The 21,412-nt window shown below is 34.8% G+C and overlaps 2 protein-coding genes across 2 annotated transcripts; both read left to right on the plus strand.

The window, feature by feature from the left end:
- Positions 1-7,722: 7,722 nt before the first annotated feature.
- On the plus strand, positions 7,723-13,173 carry LOC111702478 (enoyl-CoA delta isomerase 2, mitochondrial). The gene is made up of 7 exons (XM_023474182.1): positions 7,723-7,755; positions 8,643-8,777; positions 9,480-9,751; positions 10,548-10,633; positions 11,514-11,632; positions 11,701-11,777; positions 12,992-13,173. The coding sequence occupies exons 1-7, from the start codon at positions 7,741-7,743 to the stop codon at positions 13,074-13,076; spliced, it is 789 nt and encodes a 262-aa protein (XP_023329950.1). The 5' UTR covers positions 7,723-7,740; the 3' UTR covers positions 13,077-13,173.
- Positions 13,174-18,099: 4,926 nt separating this feature from the next.
- On the plus strand, positions 18,100-20,667 carry LOC111702479 (uncharacterized). The gene is made up of 4 exons (XM_023474183.1): positions 18,100-18,174; positions 19,741-19,793; positions 20,136-20,206; positions 20,340-20,667. The coding sequence occupies exons 1-4, from the start codon at positions 18,157-18,159 to the stop codon at positions 20,543-20,545; spliced, it is 348 nt and encodes a 115-aa protein (XP_023329951.1). The 5' UTR covers positions 18,100-18,156; the 3' UTR covers positions 20,546-20,667.
- The last annotated feature ends 745 nt before the right edge of the window (positions 20,668-21,412 follow it).

A 21,412-nucleotide genomic window follows, 5' to 3' on the forward strand; every position in this document is an offset into this window, starting at 1 on the left:
AAGGAAAAGAAGTGTTCTCCCCCCTTCTCCACCATTTACCCTTCTGTATCTCCCTTACTCTTCTCCCCCCTTCTCGAACTAATCAATCATTATAAGTATATTTCTCTATAAATATCTTCTTAATCTAATAATGAATAATATATCATGATGTTGATATTAACAGAATAGAGTAAATTGCTTAAACTAATATTATTGTGTAGAATAATTATGATGAAATAGCATAAAGGGAGCGTTTTTGCAAAATTACCTAAACCATTGTTTATCTCACTTTTTCGACTCACTTCTTTAAAGTGTTAATAAAAACACAGAATAACTCAAAATAACTGATTAAAATGAAGAAAAAAAATCAATCGAAAAATATCACATTAAGTACTCTTAGAACTGCCAGATTCTGAATATTTCCACAAATATTATGAGACACTTATGTGCTTAGTGGATTCTGGATATTTCCACTAATATTATGAGACACCAATGTGCTTAGTGGATTCTGAATATTTCCACAAATATTATGAGACACCTATGTGCTTAGTGGATTCCGGATATTTCCATAAATATTATGAGACACCTATGTGCTTAGTGGATTCTGAATATTTCCACATTATGAGACACCTATGTGCTTAGTGGGTTCTGAATATTTCCACATTATGAGACACCCATGTGCTTAATGGGTTCTGAATATTTCCACAAATATTATGAGACACCAATGTGCTTAGTGGATTCCGGATATTTCCACAAATATTATGAGACACCTATGTGCTTAGTGGGATGCCCAACATAAACTTTATTTATGTTTTCTTTAAACAGTTGTGTGCACTTCTCCGCAGAAATATAGGGATTTTAATTCACCATTCACTTGATCCTAAATCGGTCTGCTTCACGACAAAATCCCTAAAAAGTTTAAATCTTTGCATCCGTTGTTTATTCATAATCGGCCATCTTGCTTTTCAGAAATGGCGCGAAATAAATAGGAGGATTTCAGTGTTTCCCTGTTTGGTCATCGTGCAGTTTAAAAAGAATACAGACATCTTCATCTTGTCATGGTCATATCTCCAGTCAGGTATCGTAAAATCTAGAACTTCTTGGTCTTCTTGCGATGGTAAACATTTTGTAAATATTTTTTATACACACTTGCATTAGATGAAGAAAGAAAATATCTATTCATTTACTTTCTTTTGAGATATTTATTAGATTTTAATACTAGATTGTTAATACTGGATTAAGAAAAAATATCATGAATTTGAAAAGGGTACCGTTGTGAATCAGACATGCCACTCTACACTTAAAATTACATCTGTTAGTCTCTTCCTAGTTTCTATAATATCTTGGCATCAATGGAAAATCCGCAATCACGAAACCTCGGTCCCGGATTTTTCGATACTTAATAAAATACAGATTTGACACGTGAGTGTGACACACTGATCTGAACATATTTTAACATTAAGGTTTTTTTTAAATCTTTGTTTTCTTATGAATGTTTGTAAGTTACAATTACACATTCTTCAAAGAAAATAAAACGTCAGTAACTATCAAAAGAAAATGTAAATGTTAAAAATACAATCAAATATTGAATATAGTTTACTTTTGAAAATTGTCTAAATCATGTTAAACAATCTAAAGCTTTGTAATCACAAATAGGCTGTATTAGAAACGAATGAAAGATATGCTTGAATTCTTAAATTCATTCATTAATTGAATCTTTAATTTTATCTTTAATTAATTCAACTTGGATACTTAAGAGCTTTCAAGCTGCCAATCTATACTCAAATATTCTCATCTAGTATCCCAGGGGAACACCAAGAAAAGGAGGAAGAAGGTGGAGAAGGAGGAGAAAGAGGAGAAGAAGGAGAAGAAGGAGATGGAAGATAAGGAGGAGAAAGAGGAGAAGGAGGATAAGGAGGAGAAGGGAGAAATAAAGAGAAGGAAAAGAAGGAAGAGAACAAAGAGACGGAGGAAAAGGAAGAGAAGGTAGAGAAGGAAGAAAAGGAAGAGAAGGAGGAGAAGAAAGAGAAGAAAGGAACCTATCGAAATACAAATGTATACAGAGTCGTCTCTGGAGTTCAATCTTTTGTTGTTAATAACTCTATAATTTTGCGAATAAACACAGGAGAATATTTTATTAGTGTATTCTTTAGTCCTGGATTCCTTATAAAGTAATCTGTGTGCTCTACCGACTACCTAGAGCAGGTGTGGGATCTAGTAATGATTCAGAGTACGTCAACATTTGATAAATTAAACGTCCTAGTTCGCCTCTTTTTCTCCTCAAGCACAACCGTACTAATGAATCTATTAGGTTAGTTTTATGTATCATAAATTGTGGTCTGTACTCTGACCAAAGTAAAATTTTCACATTATCCTATCTATTTTTCATCATTCAAGCTTGGACAAAAACCTTTGAATTTGCGGCATATGTCTCAGTTTAATAGATAAATCATTTTTAAAGAATCTAACAGAAGGAAAGCGAAAACAAACAAAAAACATCTTAAGAAAATATTTAGCAGACCTCTTTAAGGTCAAACCTTTTGAGTGTATATCGTTAATCCTGAAAGCTTGATCTCGATATCCTATGTGAGGATCAATGTTTGTCCCTGAAGGGTATGACCACGGCGAGATATCGAAGAGAAATTAGAATAATCCGTAGATCTCCAAAAGATGAAGATCAATATTTGATTTCAAGATTAGATTCAAAAACCAAAATTTTCTTTTTTAAAAATAACTAGTACAGTATAATTTATACAATAACTCTTTTGTTTTCTTGTTCCTGTGATACTGATATTCACCATTCTTTCCTTTCATTCCCTAGGGCGCCCCCCCCCCCCCCATTGCGCATCTGGAAATTATCATGACTACTGGATATTTATAATTGTTGTTTCAAATAATTTTCTTTTAAAAATAGATTTACTAATAAATACCGCAATATATTTCCAGAAATACACAATTCACTTTTTTCTACTATTATCATGTTCAGTAGAAATACGAAAAATTTACTCATTGAATTTTAAATTTCTCTGGTTAAGATGAATTCTACTGGATAATTTTCCGACCTTTTTACATAGTTTATCCGAGCATGCCGCTGGTCCAGCAGCCCACAGCATGCCGCTGGTCCAGCAGCCCACAGATTACATGAAATATTGTTAGTGTTTCATGAATTAAAAGGACTGTGAGCGTAATTTTCAGTGACCCTTTGTGCAAAGATGGCAATGTCCGATTCACAGCGGTATCTTTGAAATCTTAATCTTATCCTCAGAGAAGTTGTGTCTTTGCCACACACTCGGATTTTCTAATCCATATATTTTTTTGCAACCTGATGGTGTTTAAATCTTTGATCTTTCAAACTTAGATTATTTGATCTAACAGAATTTCAATGCTTAAAATATCTAATTAGTCAACGACATTGAGTTGCAAAGATAAAGAGATTAGAAAAGCAGAGTTTATGGCAAAGAATCAATTCATATTTGTATACCTTTATTATAACTTGTCAGCTTTGTCAGAAAAATGCGCCATCACGCATATTCGACGTTTGTTAAATTGTCAAGAATTGAGATTGACAGATTGCTCTGGATTAAGTTGTGTACAGTATAGTGAGCAAGAAAGGGTTGGATGGATCCAAACACTGTATGTATAATCTTAGCGACATCTACAGTTGGCTCCTTAGCTATTCCTCTCCATCCTTCTCCAATTATTTCACATGTTTCCTCTCTCTCTTCCTGTCAAACCCATGAGACAAGAAATAAATCCAATCTGGAAATAAATGAGGTAAATGTGACAATAATGAAAAAATTGTCACTAATTAATCCGCCATTTGCAAAAAGACAAGATTTCCTTGACCGCGGATTTTTGGCGCATTTCCCGTTCTCGCGTGTAGAGATAAAATGGCGGGAGATAAGTGAGTGATAATGCCGGGAAAAAGTCGTGTTCTACCTTCATAAAGAATGTTTATGAGGTCTAATGCCACCATTCCGATCAACTTGATACCATCTTCTACTAGATATCTATTCTCATAAATCCATTCAATACAGACCAACACCAGCTCAGATTTCAATCTGAAAAATATAAACTATTATTAACAATCAACACTTTCTTTTCGTCTGGGTTTTGTTAGATCTTTAAATGGATTTAGAAAGATTTAAAGGGACTTAGAGGGATTTAAAGGGATTTAAAGGGATTTCAAAGGATTTAAAAGGACAATAAACGTAATTTCAAGCGACCTGCCATTGATATAGTGGTGGTATGTCAGATTTACGATAGTACCCTTAAAAGCCTTTTTTGATCAAGAATGAATCAGATATTCATGTATTTTCCTTTTGAAAATATTCACCGTGGGTTCTTTATAAAATTAACTTGAACACTTTTCCAGGTAGAAAAACGACGTAATCTTCCAAATTATTACTCAGATTAAGGTTCAAGCGTTCTGTTGTGAATGAGGAATGTCCTTCTTTCAAACGAGGGTCCCAAAGGATGTTTCCCAAGGGGCAACTTTCCAAGGGTATTTTCCCATGTGGCAACTTTCCAAATGTGCAATTTCCCATGCGGTAACTTCCCAAGTGTATCCTAGCCGTAGTTCTCAACCTCAGCCTGTTCTGGCTGCAGCGCTTGGTCCCCCAGCCCATCCTATCCGCAGTGCTCGGCTCACATTGCAGCCTGCTGCGCCTCAGAGGGCCTAACCTAACCTTTGGGAAGTTACCGCTTGGGAAATTGTCACTTCGGAAGTCGCTCTTGGATAAATATCTTTGGGAAAGTACCTAACACACTTAAAATTACGACTACAGTCCATAGATTACATTTTTTTCGTTTTTACATCAAAAATTTTAAAGTAGAAATGCATGGTGTGGGTTTATTTAGAGATATTTAAAAATGTAGCCTTTTAGGACGTTTCCAATTCTAAATAGGGGACAGTAAGCCAACATTTTAAGGTGGAAGACCTCCCTCCCCCCCCCCNCCCCCCAACATGTAAAACCCCTTTACGTTTGGAACTACCTAAATGAAGTCGCGTGCCTGCATCAGGTTTGATCCATCTGATTCCTGTAAACCCTATACCTTCATTGCCCCAGGAGTAACTAAACTTGCTTCTTGAACCTCAATTAAGGGAAAATATTCCAACCCGGAGAAATGCAAGTCATTCCAACCCAACCCTGTCTATAATCAAACCTATCCGGAGAAATTGCAGTTTTGAAATCTAGATCTTTACTTTTTTGTGCTTCAAACACTCTAATTTAATCCATACATAAATATTTAATCTCTTCTTGATCTTGGACGCGCAAATGATATCATCAATCTTTAAGTCAAGCTTTACTCCTTATTCTATTTATCTACTAGAGTCGCTGCAGAATGAAGAGGGTATAGGAGAAGGATGGAGAGGGTATAGGAGAAGGATGAAGGTGGTAGTGGAAAAAGATGGAGAGGGTATAGGAGAAGGATGAAGATGGTATAGGAGAAGGATGGAGAGGGTATAGGAAAAGGATGGAGAGGGTATAGGAGAAGGATGGGGAGGGTATAGGAGAAGGATGAAGATGGTATAGGAGAAGGATATTGAGGGTATAGGAGAAGGATGGAGAGGGTATAGGAGAAGGATGGAGAGGGTATAGGAGAAGGATGAAGATGGTACAGGAGAAGGATGGAGAGGGTATAGGAGAAGGATATTGAGGGTATAGGAGAAGGATGGAGATGGTATAGGAGAAGGATGGAGAGGGTACAGGAGAAGGATTGAGAGGGTATAGGAAAAGGATGGAGAGGGTATAGGAGAATGATATTGAGAGTATAGGAGAAGGATGGAGAGGGTATAGGAGAAGGATGAAGATGGAATATGAGAAGGATGGAGAGGGTATAGGAGTAGGATGGAGATGATATAGGAGAAGGATGGAGGGAGTAGAGGAGAAGGATAGAGGGGATACCTTGTGGATTTGAATTAGCAAAATTAAATCCCCGTCTCACGACCACTTAATCACATTTCAGTTAATTAAAATAATTGCAAAGTTTTAAAATTATCTAATACTTAATGAAAAAATAGCACTGTCATTATATATTCATCAATTATAACCTGGAGGTGCAAAGTACAGTTGGTAAACTAGTATCAAACGAAATCAATGTTTAGTTTAGCGTGAGTGCAGCCTAGGACTGGGTTTGAATATAAATCAACTGAAGGAGAAGACAGCCTGTAATTTGCATGAATATTCAACTAAAAATCTACAAAATGGAGAAAAATTTCATTAGCTAACAACGCAAAATTAATCATACTAGACAGGAACATATTTTTACATGGGATATATTAATCTATACAAAGTCAAAACTAATTTCTTATCTTATATTTATTTCTCCTTTTCTACAAGAGATTAGAATGCGTAGATCTAAAAGAGAAGAACAGAAAACAGATGAATATGATCAGATAAGAAAAAAAAAATTTAATTTTTATTTAAAAATAAATTGTTTAAATATATCTTTACAGGGACTCTCGACTTAATTTCACGTAATACTCCCATTAAAAGAGATCCTTCCCGATTCCCAACAATACTTTTAAACTGGTAAAAACGTGTAGTCGTTTCTTTTAATCTTAAAAAGAAAGAATTTGTCGGGCTACGTATCCATATAAAAATAATACGTGACCCATTCCTAAAACTAAAGCCCTTAGAAATAGAATCAACTTTCTAAAAAATGTGATCCACCCCGCTAATTCCAAGTTGCTCAAAGTTGTGAACAAACACTTTAAATCCTAGATACTTTTTTTCTAAAAGTTTCAAACAAACAAACATTGAAAAAAGTTTTATCTCTGTTATTTCAATTGAAAAGTTTGGAATGAAAAATTTCAAAGTTTTTTATTGGTATTAAAATTTTTAGGAACGCACACACACACCGCGCTTGCACACTCATATATCATCAACACTCATGTATATATAAACAGAAGATTCATTTTATTTTAATTATTTCATTTTTTATTTGGACTAAATATCAACTTTCCCCCATTTTTCTTCTGTACTTTGTATTTTTCGATATCTTATTAGTTCTTTAAATTACTTCTTCTTTTCTACCTAGACTTCCTGGCTTCACACTGAGTTCTCCGGGGGGCGGGTTCTCAGAAGAGGTTTCTGAGTTTAAGATGAGAACTCTCCCAAGAGGTTTAAGATGAGAACTCTCCCAAGAGGTTTAAGATGAGAATTCTCCCAAGAGGTTTAAGATAAGAATTCTCCCAAGAGAGTTAAGATGAGAACTCTCCCAAGAGGTTTAAGATGAGAACCCTCCCAAGAGGTTTAAGATGAGAACTCTCCCAAGAGGTTTAAGATGAGAATTCTTCAAAAAAGTTTAAGATGAGTACTCTCCCAAGAGGTTTAAGATGAGAACTCGCCCAAGAGGTTTAAGATGAGAACTCTCCCAATAGATTTTAGATGAGAACTCTTCTAAGAGGTTTGTTTTCCAAAACAATAGAAAAAACGCTCAGAGCTTTAAAAACTTAAAACCTCCCCGGATAAAATAATAAGAACAATATACAGAATGGGAATATCCACGTATTTAATATTTAAAACTTGGAGAAGGATCCCTTTAATAAGAAAACTTGGAGAAGGATCCCTTTAACAAGAAAACTTGGAGAAGGATCCCTTTAATAAGAAAACTTGGAGAAGGATCCCTTTAACAAGAAAACTTGGAGAAGGAACCCTTTAATAAGAAAACTTGGAGAAGGATCCCTTTAATAAGAAAAATCTGTTATCTCTGTAGATTGTTTAGTTCAAACTATATTGTTCAATAGTAAACATAATGTCAGAGGAGAAGGTTAAATATTTGGAAATTATAAAATATTTGAAAATCATAAAACATTTGGAAATTATTAAACATTTGGAAAATATAAAACATTAGGAAATTATAAAATATTTGGAAATTATAAAACATTTGGAAATTATTAAACATTTGGAAATTTTTAAACCTTTGAAAAATGGAAATTACTATATAACCCTTTGGGCCCTGGAACATCAATTTATAGAAAATCTAAAATTAATATTAAAAGAAAACCAAATTATGAAATAGACTGGTTTCATAATTGACCAATGACTATTTTACATAGACGCTATGCCTTTCACTTTACAATCGATGATTTTCCGTTATAACTATAAATCAAATGATGTTTTTTATTCACCTAATTCATTTTATAAAGTTTATTTAACAGCTTTAAAAATTCGAAATTGAAATGGATAGTCTAGGGAACATACTGTATTAATGTACTCTACTGCATATAATTTGTTAACATTTACATGATTTGTACACTTTGAACTCCCTTTCAGGCTGCAAGGGACTGAAAAAATTCATACCGAGGGATTCTTTAAATTCCACTCTAATATATATTCTATTCTCTTTGAGTTCAATTCTGTTCATTTTCCACCTCGTCGTAGTTTTAGTATGCTTGATATAAAGAGACTGTAGACGGCATTCTGTGTTTGAAAAGATGGACATGTCTGATTCACACTGGTATCTTCAAACCTTTGTCTGATTGGTAATATGGAGGATATCGTCGATTTTCTAATATTTCTATCCCGATCTTTATCAAACAAATCTTCAAAGGGTACTGTTGTTAATTGGAAATACCACACTATATTTGAAGGATTACTTGAAATTGCATCTACTTCAGTTTCTTTAGTTTTTGGTTAGATATATATTTAATTTAGGTTTTGATCAAGGATAAGGGAAGTGTCCGTTTGATCCTGCTGAACCGTCCTAGAAAAAAGAATGCTGTAGACATTGAAATGTATTCCATGATCGGTAAAGCCATTGCTACAGCTGATAGTGATATCAACATTAAGGTAACAAATTCTTTTGAAATCTAAAATTGCCATTTTAAAAATTAAGCATCAAATTATTAAAATTTGAATAAGAGTTTTTTAAGAAAGGTGCATTTCTTTCAGGAATTGAGTCTTCGGAATCCAATGTCGTAGACCTTAGATATTTGAATTTTGTTAGATCAAATAATCTGAGTTTGAAATATCAAAGGTTTACACCAGCAGGATGCAAAGATATAGTGATTAGAAAAATAGATTTTGTGGCAAAGACTCCATTGATATATGAAGATGTTTTGTATCCTCTGCATCCGATTCACCATCAAACTCAAAAATGATTTGCTTATAAAAGTTGACTGAGTAAATGTGTTTTTTTCTTTTAGTGTGAGCCTTAAATCTTTTACTTTTTCTGCTTTTCTTTGTTATGTAGAAATCCACTTTAAGAGACTGAACACGTAATTTCAAGTAAATCCCAATTAAAAGAAATAAAAATTGGCAGGTCCGATTTACAACGGTACCCTTTAAAGCTTTGTCTGCTCGAGAATGAACGAAATATTAATCATCTTCGTTTTGAAAGTTGATTATTTTTGATTGTTTAATGGCGCCGTTGTCAATCAGACATGCCACAGATGGCGGGCCACTAGAAATTACGTCATACAGTCACTTTCAGGCACTTAAAATTGAATGTGTTTTCTAGAATTGCTTTTAGACAATTCCTTAATTTTCTAGGTTATTGTTTTAAGTGGAACTGGTTCCATGTTCTCCAGTGGGAATGATTTGAACAACTTTGGAACTGCTCTCTCCTCCGGGCAAAGCCTTGACCAGGTGGCGGAGCAGGGACGGATTATGCTCCAGGACTTTGTCCGAACCATCGTTCTCTGCTCAAAGATACTCATCGCGGCCGTGAACGGGGACGGGGTTGGGATCATGTTCACCTTGCTTCCACTCTTTGATCTGGTGTTCTGTGTACACGGAGCAAAGTTTAATGCTCCCTTCTCCAGGTTGGTCTTTCAGATCTTTAATCTAGTGTTCTGTGTACCCGGAGCAAGGTTTAATGCTCCGTTCTCCAGGTTGGGTTTTCAGCTCTTTGATCTAGTGTTCTGTGTACCCGGAGAAAAGTTTAATGCTTCCTTCTCCAGGTTGGTTTTTCAGCTCTTTAATCTAGTGTTCTGTGTACCTGGAGCAAGGTTTAATGCTCCATTCTCCAGGTTGGTTTTTCAGAACTTTAATCTAGTGTTCTGTGTACCCGGAGCAAAGTTCAATGCTCCCTTCTCCAGGTTGGGTTTTCCACTGATCTAGTGTTCTGTGTATCTGGATCAAGGTTTAGTGATCTGTTCTCCAGGTTGGTTTTTCCGCTCTTTGTTCTAGTGTTCTGTGTACCCGGAGTAAGGTTTAAAGGGACTGTAAGCAAAATTTCAAGTGACTTTCCATGCAAAGATGGCAATGCCCGACTTACAACAGTACCCCTGAAACCTTAATCTGATTAAAAATGTGGAAAAAACGCGTCGTTTTTCTGACTCAAGAAGTGTTTAATTCTGATCATTTCTCCAGTCTTTCATATAAGCAAGAAAATCCAAGTCAATTATGCAGTGCAATCGGAAATGAAAAGAAACAATTTTCAAAAACAAAACAAAAAAAATTTTTTTTTATTTCATACTTGATCAGACAACGGTTTTCAGACTACCATTGTAAATCGGAGATTACTATCTTTGCCGTGAGGGTTACTTCTATTTTACATACAGTCCCTTTAATGCTCCATTCTCCAGGATACAGTCCCTTTCATGCTCCATTCTCCAGGTTGGGTCAAACTCCTGAAGGATGTTCAACCTTCACTTTTCCTAGAATATTCGGAACATCGAGAGCTACAGAGATTTTAATGCTGGGTAATATTTTCATTATATAAAGAATATGCAGGGTGTCCCAGAAAAAATGGGATTAGTGTTTTGTGGCCTAGTTTGAACCCCGTATATAACTTTCAGACATTTAAATAAATAAAAAGACTCAACAATTCTACTACCCGTTTTTTGGGACACCCTGAAGAACAAAGTTATTCTAGCTTCTTTTATAGAGAGTCGGTATTTCTTAACTACATAGATATACATATCTATGCTTTACTAGCATAGATTATATCTCTTATTGCTTTCATCTAAGAAACAACATTGCTAAACTGATTTTATGAAATAGATTATTTTTATGTCCTAAAATACGAACCTATGTTGCTTCTATATTTCTATATTTCTATTAACGAGAAAAGTAGGGGTCATAGCTAACTGTATTGATTTTTTAAACAACGGTTTCACTAAAGCTCAGAACATAAAAGCCTAAGGAAAGTTTTCAGACAAAGGATCAAGGGATTATTAGTCAAGGTCTCTGATCTAGGGGATATGGTTGGGGTTGATGAAGCAAAGGATCAAGGAATTATTAGTCAAGGTCTCTGATCTAGGGGATAAGGTTGGGGTTGATGAAGCAAAGGATCAAGGGATTATTAGTCAAGTTCTCTAATCTATGGGATAAGGTCGGGGTTGATGAAGCAAAGGACCAAGGGATTATTATTTAAGGTCTCTGATCTAGGGGATAGGGTTGGGGTTAATGAAGCAAAGGATCAAGGGATTATTAGTCAAGTTCTCTAATCTATGGGATAAGGTTGGGGTTGATGAAGCAAAGGATCAAGGGATTATTATTTAAGGTCTCTGATCTAGGGGATAGGGTTGGGGTTAATGAAGCAAAGGATCAAGGTATTATTAGTCAAGTTCTCTAATCTAGGGGATAAGGTTGGGGTTGATGAAGCTAAGGATCAAGGGATTATTAGTCAAGTTCTTGAACCTGAGAACCTTCTCCAGTATGCTTTAAAGGTAGCGGAGAATCTCACAATGTTGCAACAGGTATAAAAACCATTTAACGCAGATTTTTATTTGATTTTTTCATCTGAAATGAATTAATATATTTAAAGACTTCCATCCTTGAGACTAAGAGATTAACAGGATGGGACAAGCAGACTTTATTAAAAGTTAATGATGAGGAATGCAGGTATATATATATATATATATAGATAACCAACCCATTAAACATAACTATTACAAGGCTCATGACCATTTTCATAAACATAAACAGCTTCTTGACCATGTCCAATATCATTTTAAAAAGACTATTGCCATAACCATGCCAATTGGCATGAACATAAGCAGCTTCTTGACAATGACTATTGTCAAGGTCGTGACAAAGAACCTAAAAATGATTATGACCATAATCTCGACAATCATACTGAAAATATGATAACAGTCAACATTTTTATGAACATTAACAGCTTCTTGACCATGACTATAATTATGATTATGACTATGACCATGACAATAGGCATAAATAAAACCTTGACAATTACTGAAAACAAGACCTTGTCATAAATCATGATCATGATCATGACCATGGCCATCATCACGATCATGACCATGGCCTTGATCAGGTAATGACTACGGCCATTAAGTTGAACAGAAACATGACCTTGATCATGAAGTTAAACAGGAGCATGACCAAGATCATGAAAATTACCATAAACATGAAGTTAAACAGGAACATTACCTTGACCATGAAGTTTGAACAGGAACATGACCATGACCATGAAAATTAACGGAAACATGACCATAAACATAAAATTAAACAGGAACATGACCATAAGCATGAAGTTGAACAGGAACATGACCATAACCATGAAGTTTGAACGGGAACATGACCATGACCATGAAGATTAACGGGAACATGATCATAATCATGAAGTTAAACAGGAACATGACCATAAACATAAAGTTGAACAGGGACATGACCATAAACATGAAGTTGAACAAGAACATTACCTTGACCATAAGGTTGAACAAGAACATGACCATGACCATGAAGTTGAACAGGAACATGAATATGACCATGAATTTGAACAGGAACTGGAATTTGACCATAAACATAAAGTTAAACAGGAACATGACCATGATCATGAAATTGAACAGGAACATAACCATAAACATGAAGTTGAACAGGAACAAGACCATGACCATGAAGTTGAACAGGAACAGGAACATGACCATAACCATGAAGTTGAACAGGAACATGACTACGACCATGAAGTTGAACAGGGACATGACCACAACCATGAAGTTGAACAGGAACATTACTATGACCATGATGTTGAACAGGAACAGGACCATAAACATGATGTTGAACAGGAACATGACCATGATCTATTTTAATATTAGGGTATTGAAAGAAAGATGGCAGTCCCCTGAGTGTCTGGAGGCAGTAACGAAATTTCTCACAGAAAAAATTAATTCTAAATTATAAATTTTATGAAAACAAAAACTCCTTAAGAATTATTTGTATGATGTGTTTATAAAAATCGTTTTATGTTCATAAATAATATTTGTATGCTATGTTTCTATATAATGTTTGTATATAATGTGTTTGTATAATGATTGTATGTTATGTTTCTGTATTATGTTTGTATATTATGTGTCTGTTTAATGTTTGTATGTTATGTGTCTGTATAATGTTTGTTATGTTTCTGTATAATGTTTGTATATTATGATTCTGTATAATGTTTGTATGTTATGTGTCTGTATAATGTTTGTATATTATGTGTCTGTATAATGTTTGTATATTATGTGTTTGTATAATGTTTGTATGTTATGTGTCTGTATAATGTTTGTATGTTATGTGTCTGTATAATGTTTGTATGTTATGTGTCTGTATAATGTTTGTATGTTTGACTGCTGTGAATGATAGTATCTGTATATTAACAGAATGACTTATGATTTTCTAATGAGACTCTGGTCCTTTATCTTAGATCTATACTTGGATAGTTAAAAACAGGGTGCTGTAAATACTTTAGTAGTTAAATACTTAAATACACAGGGTGTATTATTTATTTTAATGGGAAATGCATTCGTAAAGAGTGTAATTTCCAGGTTTCTCGGCTATTTCTAAACAAATTTATTTCTTGGATTCCGTATCATCTTTTCTATCTTATGTTTGTTTTGTGAGTTATGGGTTCTGGTTATGCTCTCCAGATCCAATATATAAGGTTTAAAATGAAGGACGGAGAATTACGTCCAGAGTAAAATATAACTGGAATGATAAAATTAACTCCATTCCATGAATGTTTAAATCCAGGGAGGAGCAAGAACGTATCCGTACCAATGGATTAATGTTGATCATTGAAGGCTTGATTCCATATCGGAGAAGGGACGCATAGGGCTCCGGAGAAATCCGTCCTGTTTGATGAATATGTATACGGATCAAATCCGGACTAAATTTATCCTGAATGAAGTTTAAAGAAAGAGTATAACTAAGCAATCCAATAATTAATTACGCTTAGATAAAACCTTATACCTTACTTGGTATTAAATATGATTGATCGATAGCAAGTTGTGACTTGAAGCAAAGACGACGATTTCAAATGTTTCTTAGACCTTGTTGTTTTCATTGCTCTTATCTAATAGAATCCATAACCCTCTTTCTTACCCATAATTACTCATCACACACAAGTGAGAACATACAAATTTCTAGTAGGAACTAGTAGGAACTAGTGGGAAACTAGTGGGAACATACAAATTTCTAGTGGGAACTAATGGGAACATACTTATTTCTAGTGGGAACTAGTGGAAACATACTTATTTCTAGTGGTAACTAGTTGGAACTGGTGGGAAACTAGTGGGAACATAAAAATTTCTACTGGGGATCTTGTGGGAACTTACTTATTTCTTGTGGAAACTACTAGTGGGAAATAGTGGGAAACTATTTATTGGGAACATACAAATTTCCAATTGGAAACAATCTTATTTCTAGTGGGAACTAGTGGGAATCAAGTGGGAACATACTAATTACTAGTGGGAACTAGTGGGAAACTAGTGGGAACATACAAATTTCAAGCGGGAACTAGTGAGAAACTATAGTGGAAACACACAAATTTCTAATGGGAAATAGTGGCAACATACAAATTTTTAGTGGAAACTAGTGGGAACTTGAGGGAAAGAAGCGGGAACATACAAATTTCTAGTGGGAACTAGTGGGAAAAGACTTATTTCTAGTGGAAACTAGTGGGAACATATAAATTTCATGTGGGAACTAGTGGGGACATTCTTATTTCTAGTGGGAACTAGTGGAAACTAGTGGGAACTAGTGGGAAACTAGTGGTAACAAGTGGGAAATAGTGGGAACTAGTGGAAACAAGTGGGAACTAGTGGGAAACTAGTGGTAACAAGTGGAAAATAGTGGAAAACTAGTGGAAACTAGTGGGAAATAGTGGGAAACTAGTGGTAACAAGTGGGAAATAGTGGGAAACTAGTGGAAACTAGTGGGAACTAGTGGGAAACTAGTGGGAACAAGTGGGAAATAGTGGGAAACTAGTGGTAACAAGTGGGAAATAGTGGGAAACGAGTGGGAACTAGTGGGAACTAGTGGGAAACTAGTGGTAACAAGTGGGAACTAGTGGGAACTAGTGGGAAACTAGTGGGTAACAAGTGGAAAATAGTCGGAAACTAGTGGAAACTTGTGGGAACTAGTGGGAAACTAGTGGTAACAAGTGGGAAATGTGGGAAACTAGTGGTAACAAGTTGGAAATAGTGAGAAACTAGTGGTAACTAGTGGGAACTAGTGGGAAACTAGTGGGAAACTAGTGGGAAACTAGTGGGAAATAGTGGGAAACTAGTGGTAACAAGTGGGAAATAGTGGTAACTAGTGAAAACTAGTGGGAACTAGTGAAAACTAGTGGGAACTAGTGGGAAACTAGTTGTAACAAGTGGAAAATAGTGGAAAACTAGTGGAAACTAGTGGGAAATAGTGGGAAACTAGTGGTACCAAGTGGGAAATAGTGGGAATCTAGTGGAAACTAGTGGGAACTAGTGGGAAACTAGTGGGAGCAAGTGGGAAAAAGTGGGAAACTAGTGGTAACAAGTGGGAAATAGTGGGAAACTAGCGGGAACTAGTGGGAACTAGTGGGAAACTAGTGGTAACAAGTGGGAACTAGTGGGAACTAGTGGGAAACTAGTGGTAACAAGTGGGAAATAGTTGGAAACTAGTGGAAACTTGTGGGAACTAGTGGGAAACTAGTGGTAACAAGTGGGAAATAGTGGGAAACTAGTGGTAACAAGTGGGAAATAGTTGGAAACTAGTGGAAACTTGTGGGAACTAGTGGGAAACTAGTGGTAACAAGTGGGAAATAGTGGGAAACTAGTGGTAACAAGTGGGAAATAGTGAGAAACTAGTGGGAACTAGAGGGAACTAGTGGGAAACTAGTGGGAAATAGTGGGAAACTAGAGGGAAAATACAAAAGTGGTGATAGGGTTAAGGAATAGTATTTTTAAAGAATTTTTTGCAATTTTTGTAATGCATAGGGTAGAATCCCCCCTCCCAAACGTGAAAGGGTTAAGGAATAATATTTTAAAGGATTTTTGCAATTTTTGTAATTCAGGACTGTAAAAAAAAAGGCTGGTCGGTGTAAACATATTTAACCCTATTCCTGCTGGAGGGTAGGGGGACCCCCCCCCCCCCGTAAGTATAAAAACACCGTTTGCCCAACCTTATCCATCCCATCCCTACCCGTCTCACCCCATCCCTCCCCATCCCATCCCATCCTTTCCCATTTCATTCCTCCCAATCACCATCCTATCTCATCACTTCCCTTTCCTTCTCTCTGTTCCCCATCTCATCCCTCCCCATCCCATCCCTTCCTATGCCATACAGAAATTTTTTGTATTTAATTTGTAAAATGGAGCGTTTTGTTGCTCAGTCTTATACATTTCTCAGATGTTTTTTAAATGTTTACTTTTTTTCATCATGAATTTGCACTATAATATTCTACCTTTTAAAAGGGTGAAAACATGACATTGCCATCTAGGGGAAAAATTGCATATTTTTTCCCCAACAAGGCTTTCACTGAAGGGAAGGGAAGGGAGAAAAGAGAAGGATGATATGGGAAGGGATGGGATGGGTTGGGATGGGGTGGGGAAGGTAAAGGATGGGATGGGGAGGGGTGGGATGGGGAGGGTTGGGATAGAAAGGGATGGGGATTAGGAACGTGCCCAGCCTTAGCTGTACTTGTCCACACAATCTCTTTTTTTCTTAGGCGTATATCCTTGCAACTTCCTTGTGCAGACCTTTGTTTTTTAACCCTAAACAGGCTGGAGGGCGGGGTTTGACGACCCCCCTCCCCTCTAGATTTTTTGTTAATTCTGCAATTTTGCTTTCAGTGCAATAAGCAATCTTTTTTCTGACCAAATCAATTAATCTATTAAACAATTAATTATTCTATTAATCAATTAAGTATATTATTACTTGCACTTAATTCACTGTAAACATATAAATATTTAGTTAAAATCCTTAAAAAAGCATGATTGAAATGTTTGATATCCGATACAACCTATACATATGTAGATCTAGTAAATATTGTTTGATGTTTAAATGAGGGTGGGGGTGCAGAGCCGCCTTCAACCCCGCATTTTAACATCTGAACCCCAAGATTTGAGGGAAAATATACAACCTCACCTATTAACATCCGAATTTTGAAAGAAAAAAAACTGTTATAATAAAATTTTGAAGAAACTTTTCTGTACTGTAGCTTCAAGGTTTTAAATCATTTGATATTTTAGAATTTTCTACATTTATCCCCTTGTATTAAACCACTGTATTCCACCTGTTAACGAATGTATCCCTCCAGTATCCCTGTATTAAACCACTGTATCCCATCTATTTAACCAATGTATCCTTCCAGTATCCCTCTATTAAACCCCTGTATTCCACCTGTATCCCACCTATTTAACAAATGTATCCCTCCAGTATCCCTGTATTAAACCACTGTATCCCATCTATTTAACCAATGTATCCCTCCAGTATCCCTCTATTTAACCAATGTATCCCAATGTAATAAACCACTAAAGCCATAGTTATAATCCAATCAGTGACTTAAAACATTAGAAACTAATGTTTTAATTAATTCTAAAATTCTATTCCAAGGTTTTAAAAATGAAATTTTTTATTATTATATATTTGCCAAGCCATCTCCTTTTGGAAACTTGGGGTTCGGATGTCATTCTGCAATTCGGTGGTTCAGATGTTGAAATGAGAGGATGATGGTAGCTCTGCCCCCCCCCCCCTTTAGGATTTAAATCAAAACTTTGAAAGAGGTTTTTTGGATTGATTTTGACTTGTGACGAACGTTAAACTTGTGAAGTTTCGCCTACAGTGCCTTTAAATCTCTTTAAAATCTAAATATTTTCTCTAATTTTAATAGTCTCCCAACCAACAATTAAAACTTTTTACTGATCATTATAAACATTTTATGAATTTACTATCTTATTTAAGAACAAGTAAGAAGTAGTATTCCAGTGCATTGAAGTCTAATCCTTGCTACAATACAGCCACACATATGCTTCTCGTCATTTTGGTAGGTTTCCAAATCATTATTTATCTATTTTATACTTTTTAATCAATTAGTAGATAGTTAAAGATTGGGTTCAAATATTAGTTTTATAACTATCAGGGGTCAGGTGAGGTCCAACACAAAATTTGGACCCAATCGGTTCAGCCGCTTTGATGTTTATGGGATACAAAAAGATAATTAAAAACACACAGACACCCAGACAGACAAGCAAAGTATCATATTCTATCTATATTTATACTTTGCTTGTCTGGGTGTCTGTTTGTTTGTCTGTTTGTCTGTCCATTTGTATCAAATAAACATCATAACAACTCTAAACCGATGAATGCTTAAAATTACAAAAATGTGTTTTAACATTTTTTTGATTTTTGTTAAATTTTGAAAATGATCGAATTGTTTTTTGTTTTTATTGTACAAAGAGAAGATGCTCACAGATAGACAAGGGCGTATACAGAAAGGGAAGGGGACTAATTAGGTTCCCCCCCCCTAGAAGCTCCTAGGGGGGCAAAATTTGAACTGTAAATTCAAAATATTTGGCTTTAAAGGTACACATATAGGGATGTTAATGTGTTCATTATTTTTAAAAACGATCGTGTTGTTATGAAAACGACAACGAAAAATCGAAAATGAAACGATCATTTTTAAAAACGATTGTTTTTCAATAAGATTGTTTTAATAAATGTTGTAATTTTGTTAAGGATCATTAACATGATAACCTTTCGTTAACATTCCTTCACGACAAACCTTTGTTAACAAGCATTATCGACGACCCTTCATTAACGATCGTTAACAACGACCCTTTAATAACGATCGTTAATGAGGATCCTTTGTTAAAGATCGTTCACAAATAGAAAAAACTGACCTAAAGGGCATCTGTGCTTATCATTGAGAAAATATCAAGAAGTTTTAGCTCCCCCACAAATGTTTAACTTTTTCCAAAAACGACCTTTTTTATAAAGTTCGTCGTTTTGTAAACGATTGTTAACGACAACCCTTCATTAAAGATCGTTTTTATAAAAGCCATCGTTTTAAAAAAAACAATCGTATAAAAAAAACAGTCCCTAATCATTTTTATAAAAACGATTGTCTTAAACGAGTGGGTCGTTTTTAAAAACGATCATTTTTTTCCGTAAAAGAAACAATTGCTTTTGAAAACAATCCAAAAACGAAACCAAAAACAAATATTTGAAGATTGTTTATAAAAACGATTGACAAGCCTAAACACATACAGTCCAATTTCCTATCAAGTACTGCTTTATCTCCTTCAAACAAAACTAGCAGAAAAAAGCATCAAACTAATTTTTTTATGTTCTTCACTCTTCAGTTTTAGATTTTAAAATGTGATAGCTCCTCTTACAGGTCTGTTTAAGCTTTTGCAGATAGAGTCAGAATTAAAAGTTAAAATAGAAAATTGGCGCAAATTGTCCTAAAATTCTTGTATATTTAGATTATAAGCAGAAAAAGCACAATAGCTATTAGCTTTATGTAGTTTTAGTGACTAGTCTATGGGAAAAATGAATAATAATACTTAAAAATATATAAGTTTGTTTTTATGACATAGAACTCTTTCAGCTCATTACTAGCTCTGCTGCTGGGAAGATTCAAGATAATGAGTCTTCAGAATGGTAATTAATTTTTTTTTTAAATTTTACATTACAATATGACATTAGATTTGTGATATATTTAAACTAATTACATGGGTTACAGTTACTAAAATTAACTAAGACTTAATTTAAAGAATTTGAGCTGAGTTGCTGAACTACCTACATCCGGTTTAAATTTGAACCAATGATGCAAATTTAAAGACTATGGAAGGATTTGAATCGATTTTAATCGGTGGTTCAAATTTAAACCGATGGTAGGTAGTTCAGCAACACAGCTCAAATTCTTTAAATTCTATTTCTGGCCTTTTTTCCGAGTCAACCAACAGACTTTCAAAACCTAAATCTTGATTACATTCCTTAAAGGGGTGAAGTGGGGTCAAGTTGGGAAGATATCAAAGAAGCAGACCATGATAGTGAAGAAGTTGATGGCAATGGTAATTTATTTCTCACAATATTTTGAAAGTACTGTAGATACTTACTAGAAGGTTGTATGTATGTATAGTGTGGGATATCTATAATTATAATTAAATATAAAAACAAAATAAGTGAGATAAAATTTTAAATCAGGTATCCAGAAACTTATTGACTTGCTTAAACCTCTGCTAACCAGGAAGAAAAGTGTTAGAGAATGTACATGTAAAACAATTAAACCAAGGGAAGAGAAACAAGATTTAACCACACTTGAACCAGAGAAAGTATCTGAAAAAAATAATGGAACCAAGGGCTTGTCTCTTCCTTTGGTTGAAGAGAATGGACCTGACTATTTAATGTAAGATTTCCAGACTATGTCAGATTTTCAAGCATTGCCAGGCAGAGAAAATGTCCTTGTTTTATGAGTGTTTCTGTATGTTCTCTCCATAAAGTTTCATTTACAAAATATACTTTTTCACTGACAGTTGTTTTCATTTTTTTACAGCATTGATGTTTGGAAGCTTGGTCATCACACTCAGGCATTTCTGCTTGACCATGAACCGTTTTCTTGTTTGTCTTTGCTTGGCTTATAATCTCGTCAAGGACGACATTATGCATAAACATATATAGATAAACAAAAAAACGAGTTTATTTTACCATTAGCTGGTCATTGGAGTTCTACATTTTATAGCTCTTAGAAAAGTCTTAAATTTGTTCTGTCAAGGGCATTTTCAAAAATGAATAACTTATCACATAATAATGCATTTTTGTTTTGGCATTTTTCTTCTTAACTTTTTTTGCTGATTATTAAAGTAGAAGGGTTTCCCAAAAGTCTATCAAATGTTATAGATTTGTAACACAATAAGGATATAGAGTGAGTTGTCCAAGACTAGTTTGGGTTAACCAGACGTTATTCTGAATAGCTTTAAAAATACCATGAACATGAAGTTAACCAGGAACATGAAGTTAACCATGAACATGAAGTTAACCAGGAACATGAAGTTAACCAGGAACATGAAGTTAACCAGGAACATGAAGTTAACCAGGAACATGAAGTTAACCAGGAACATGAAGTTAACCATAACATGACCATGAACATGATGTTGAACAGGAATGTTATGTGTCTGTATAATGTTTGTATGTTATGTGTCTGTATAATGTTTGTATGTTATGTGTTTGTATAATGTTTGTATGTTATGTGTCTGTATAATGTTTGTATGTTATGTGTC

Source organism: Eurytemora carolleeae, unplaced genomic scaffold (genome assembly GCF_000591075.1).
Source record: "Eurytemora carolleeae unplaced genomic scaffold, Eaff_2.0 scaffold508, whole genome shotgun sequence".
Lineage (NCBI taxonomy): Eukaryota > Metazoa > Arthropoda > Copepoda > Calanoida > Temoridae > Eurytemora > Eurytemora carolleeae.

Coding starts and splice junctions, on each gene's coding strand:
- LOC111702478 (XM_023474182.1), top strand. Junction 9,752..10,547: donor TTTAATGCTCCCTTCTCCAG/GTTGGTCTTTCA, acceptor TCCATTCTCCAG/GTTGGGTCAAACTCCTGAAG. Junction 11,778..12,991: donor GTTAATGATGAGGAATGCAG/GTATATATATAT, acceptor TTTTAATATTAG/GGTATTGAAAGAAAGATGGC.
- LOC111702479 (XM_023474183.1), top strand. Junction 19,794..20,135: donor GATAATGAGTCTTCAGAATG/GTAATTAATTTT, acceptor CATTCCTTAAAG/GGGTGAAGTGGGGTCAAGTT. Junction 20,207..20,339: donor TGAAGAAGTTGATGGCAATG/GTAATTTATTTC, acceptor ATTTTAAATCAG/GTATCCAGAAACTTATTGAC.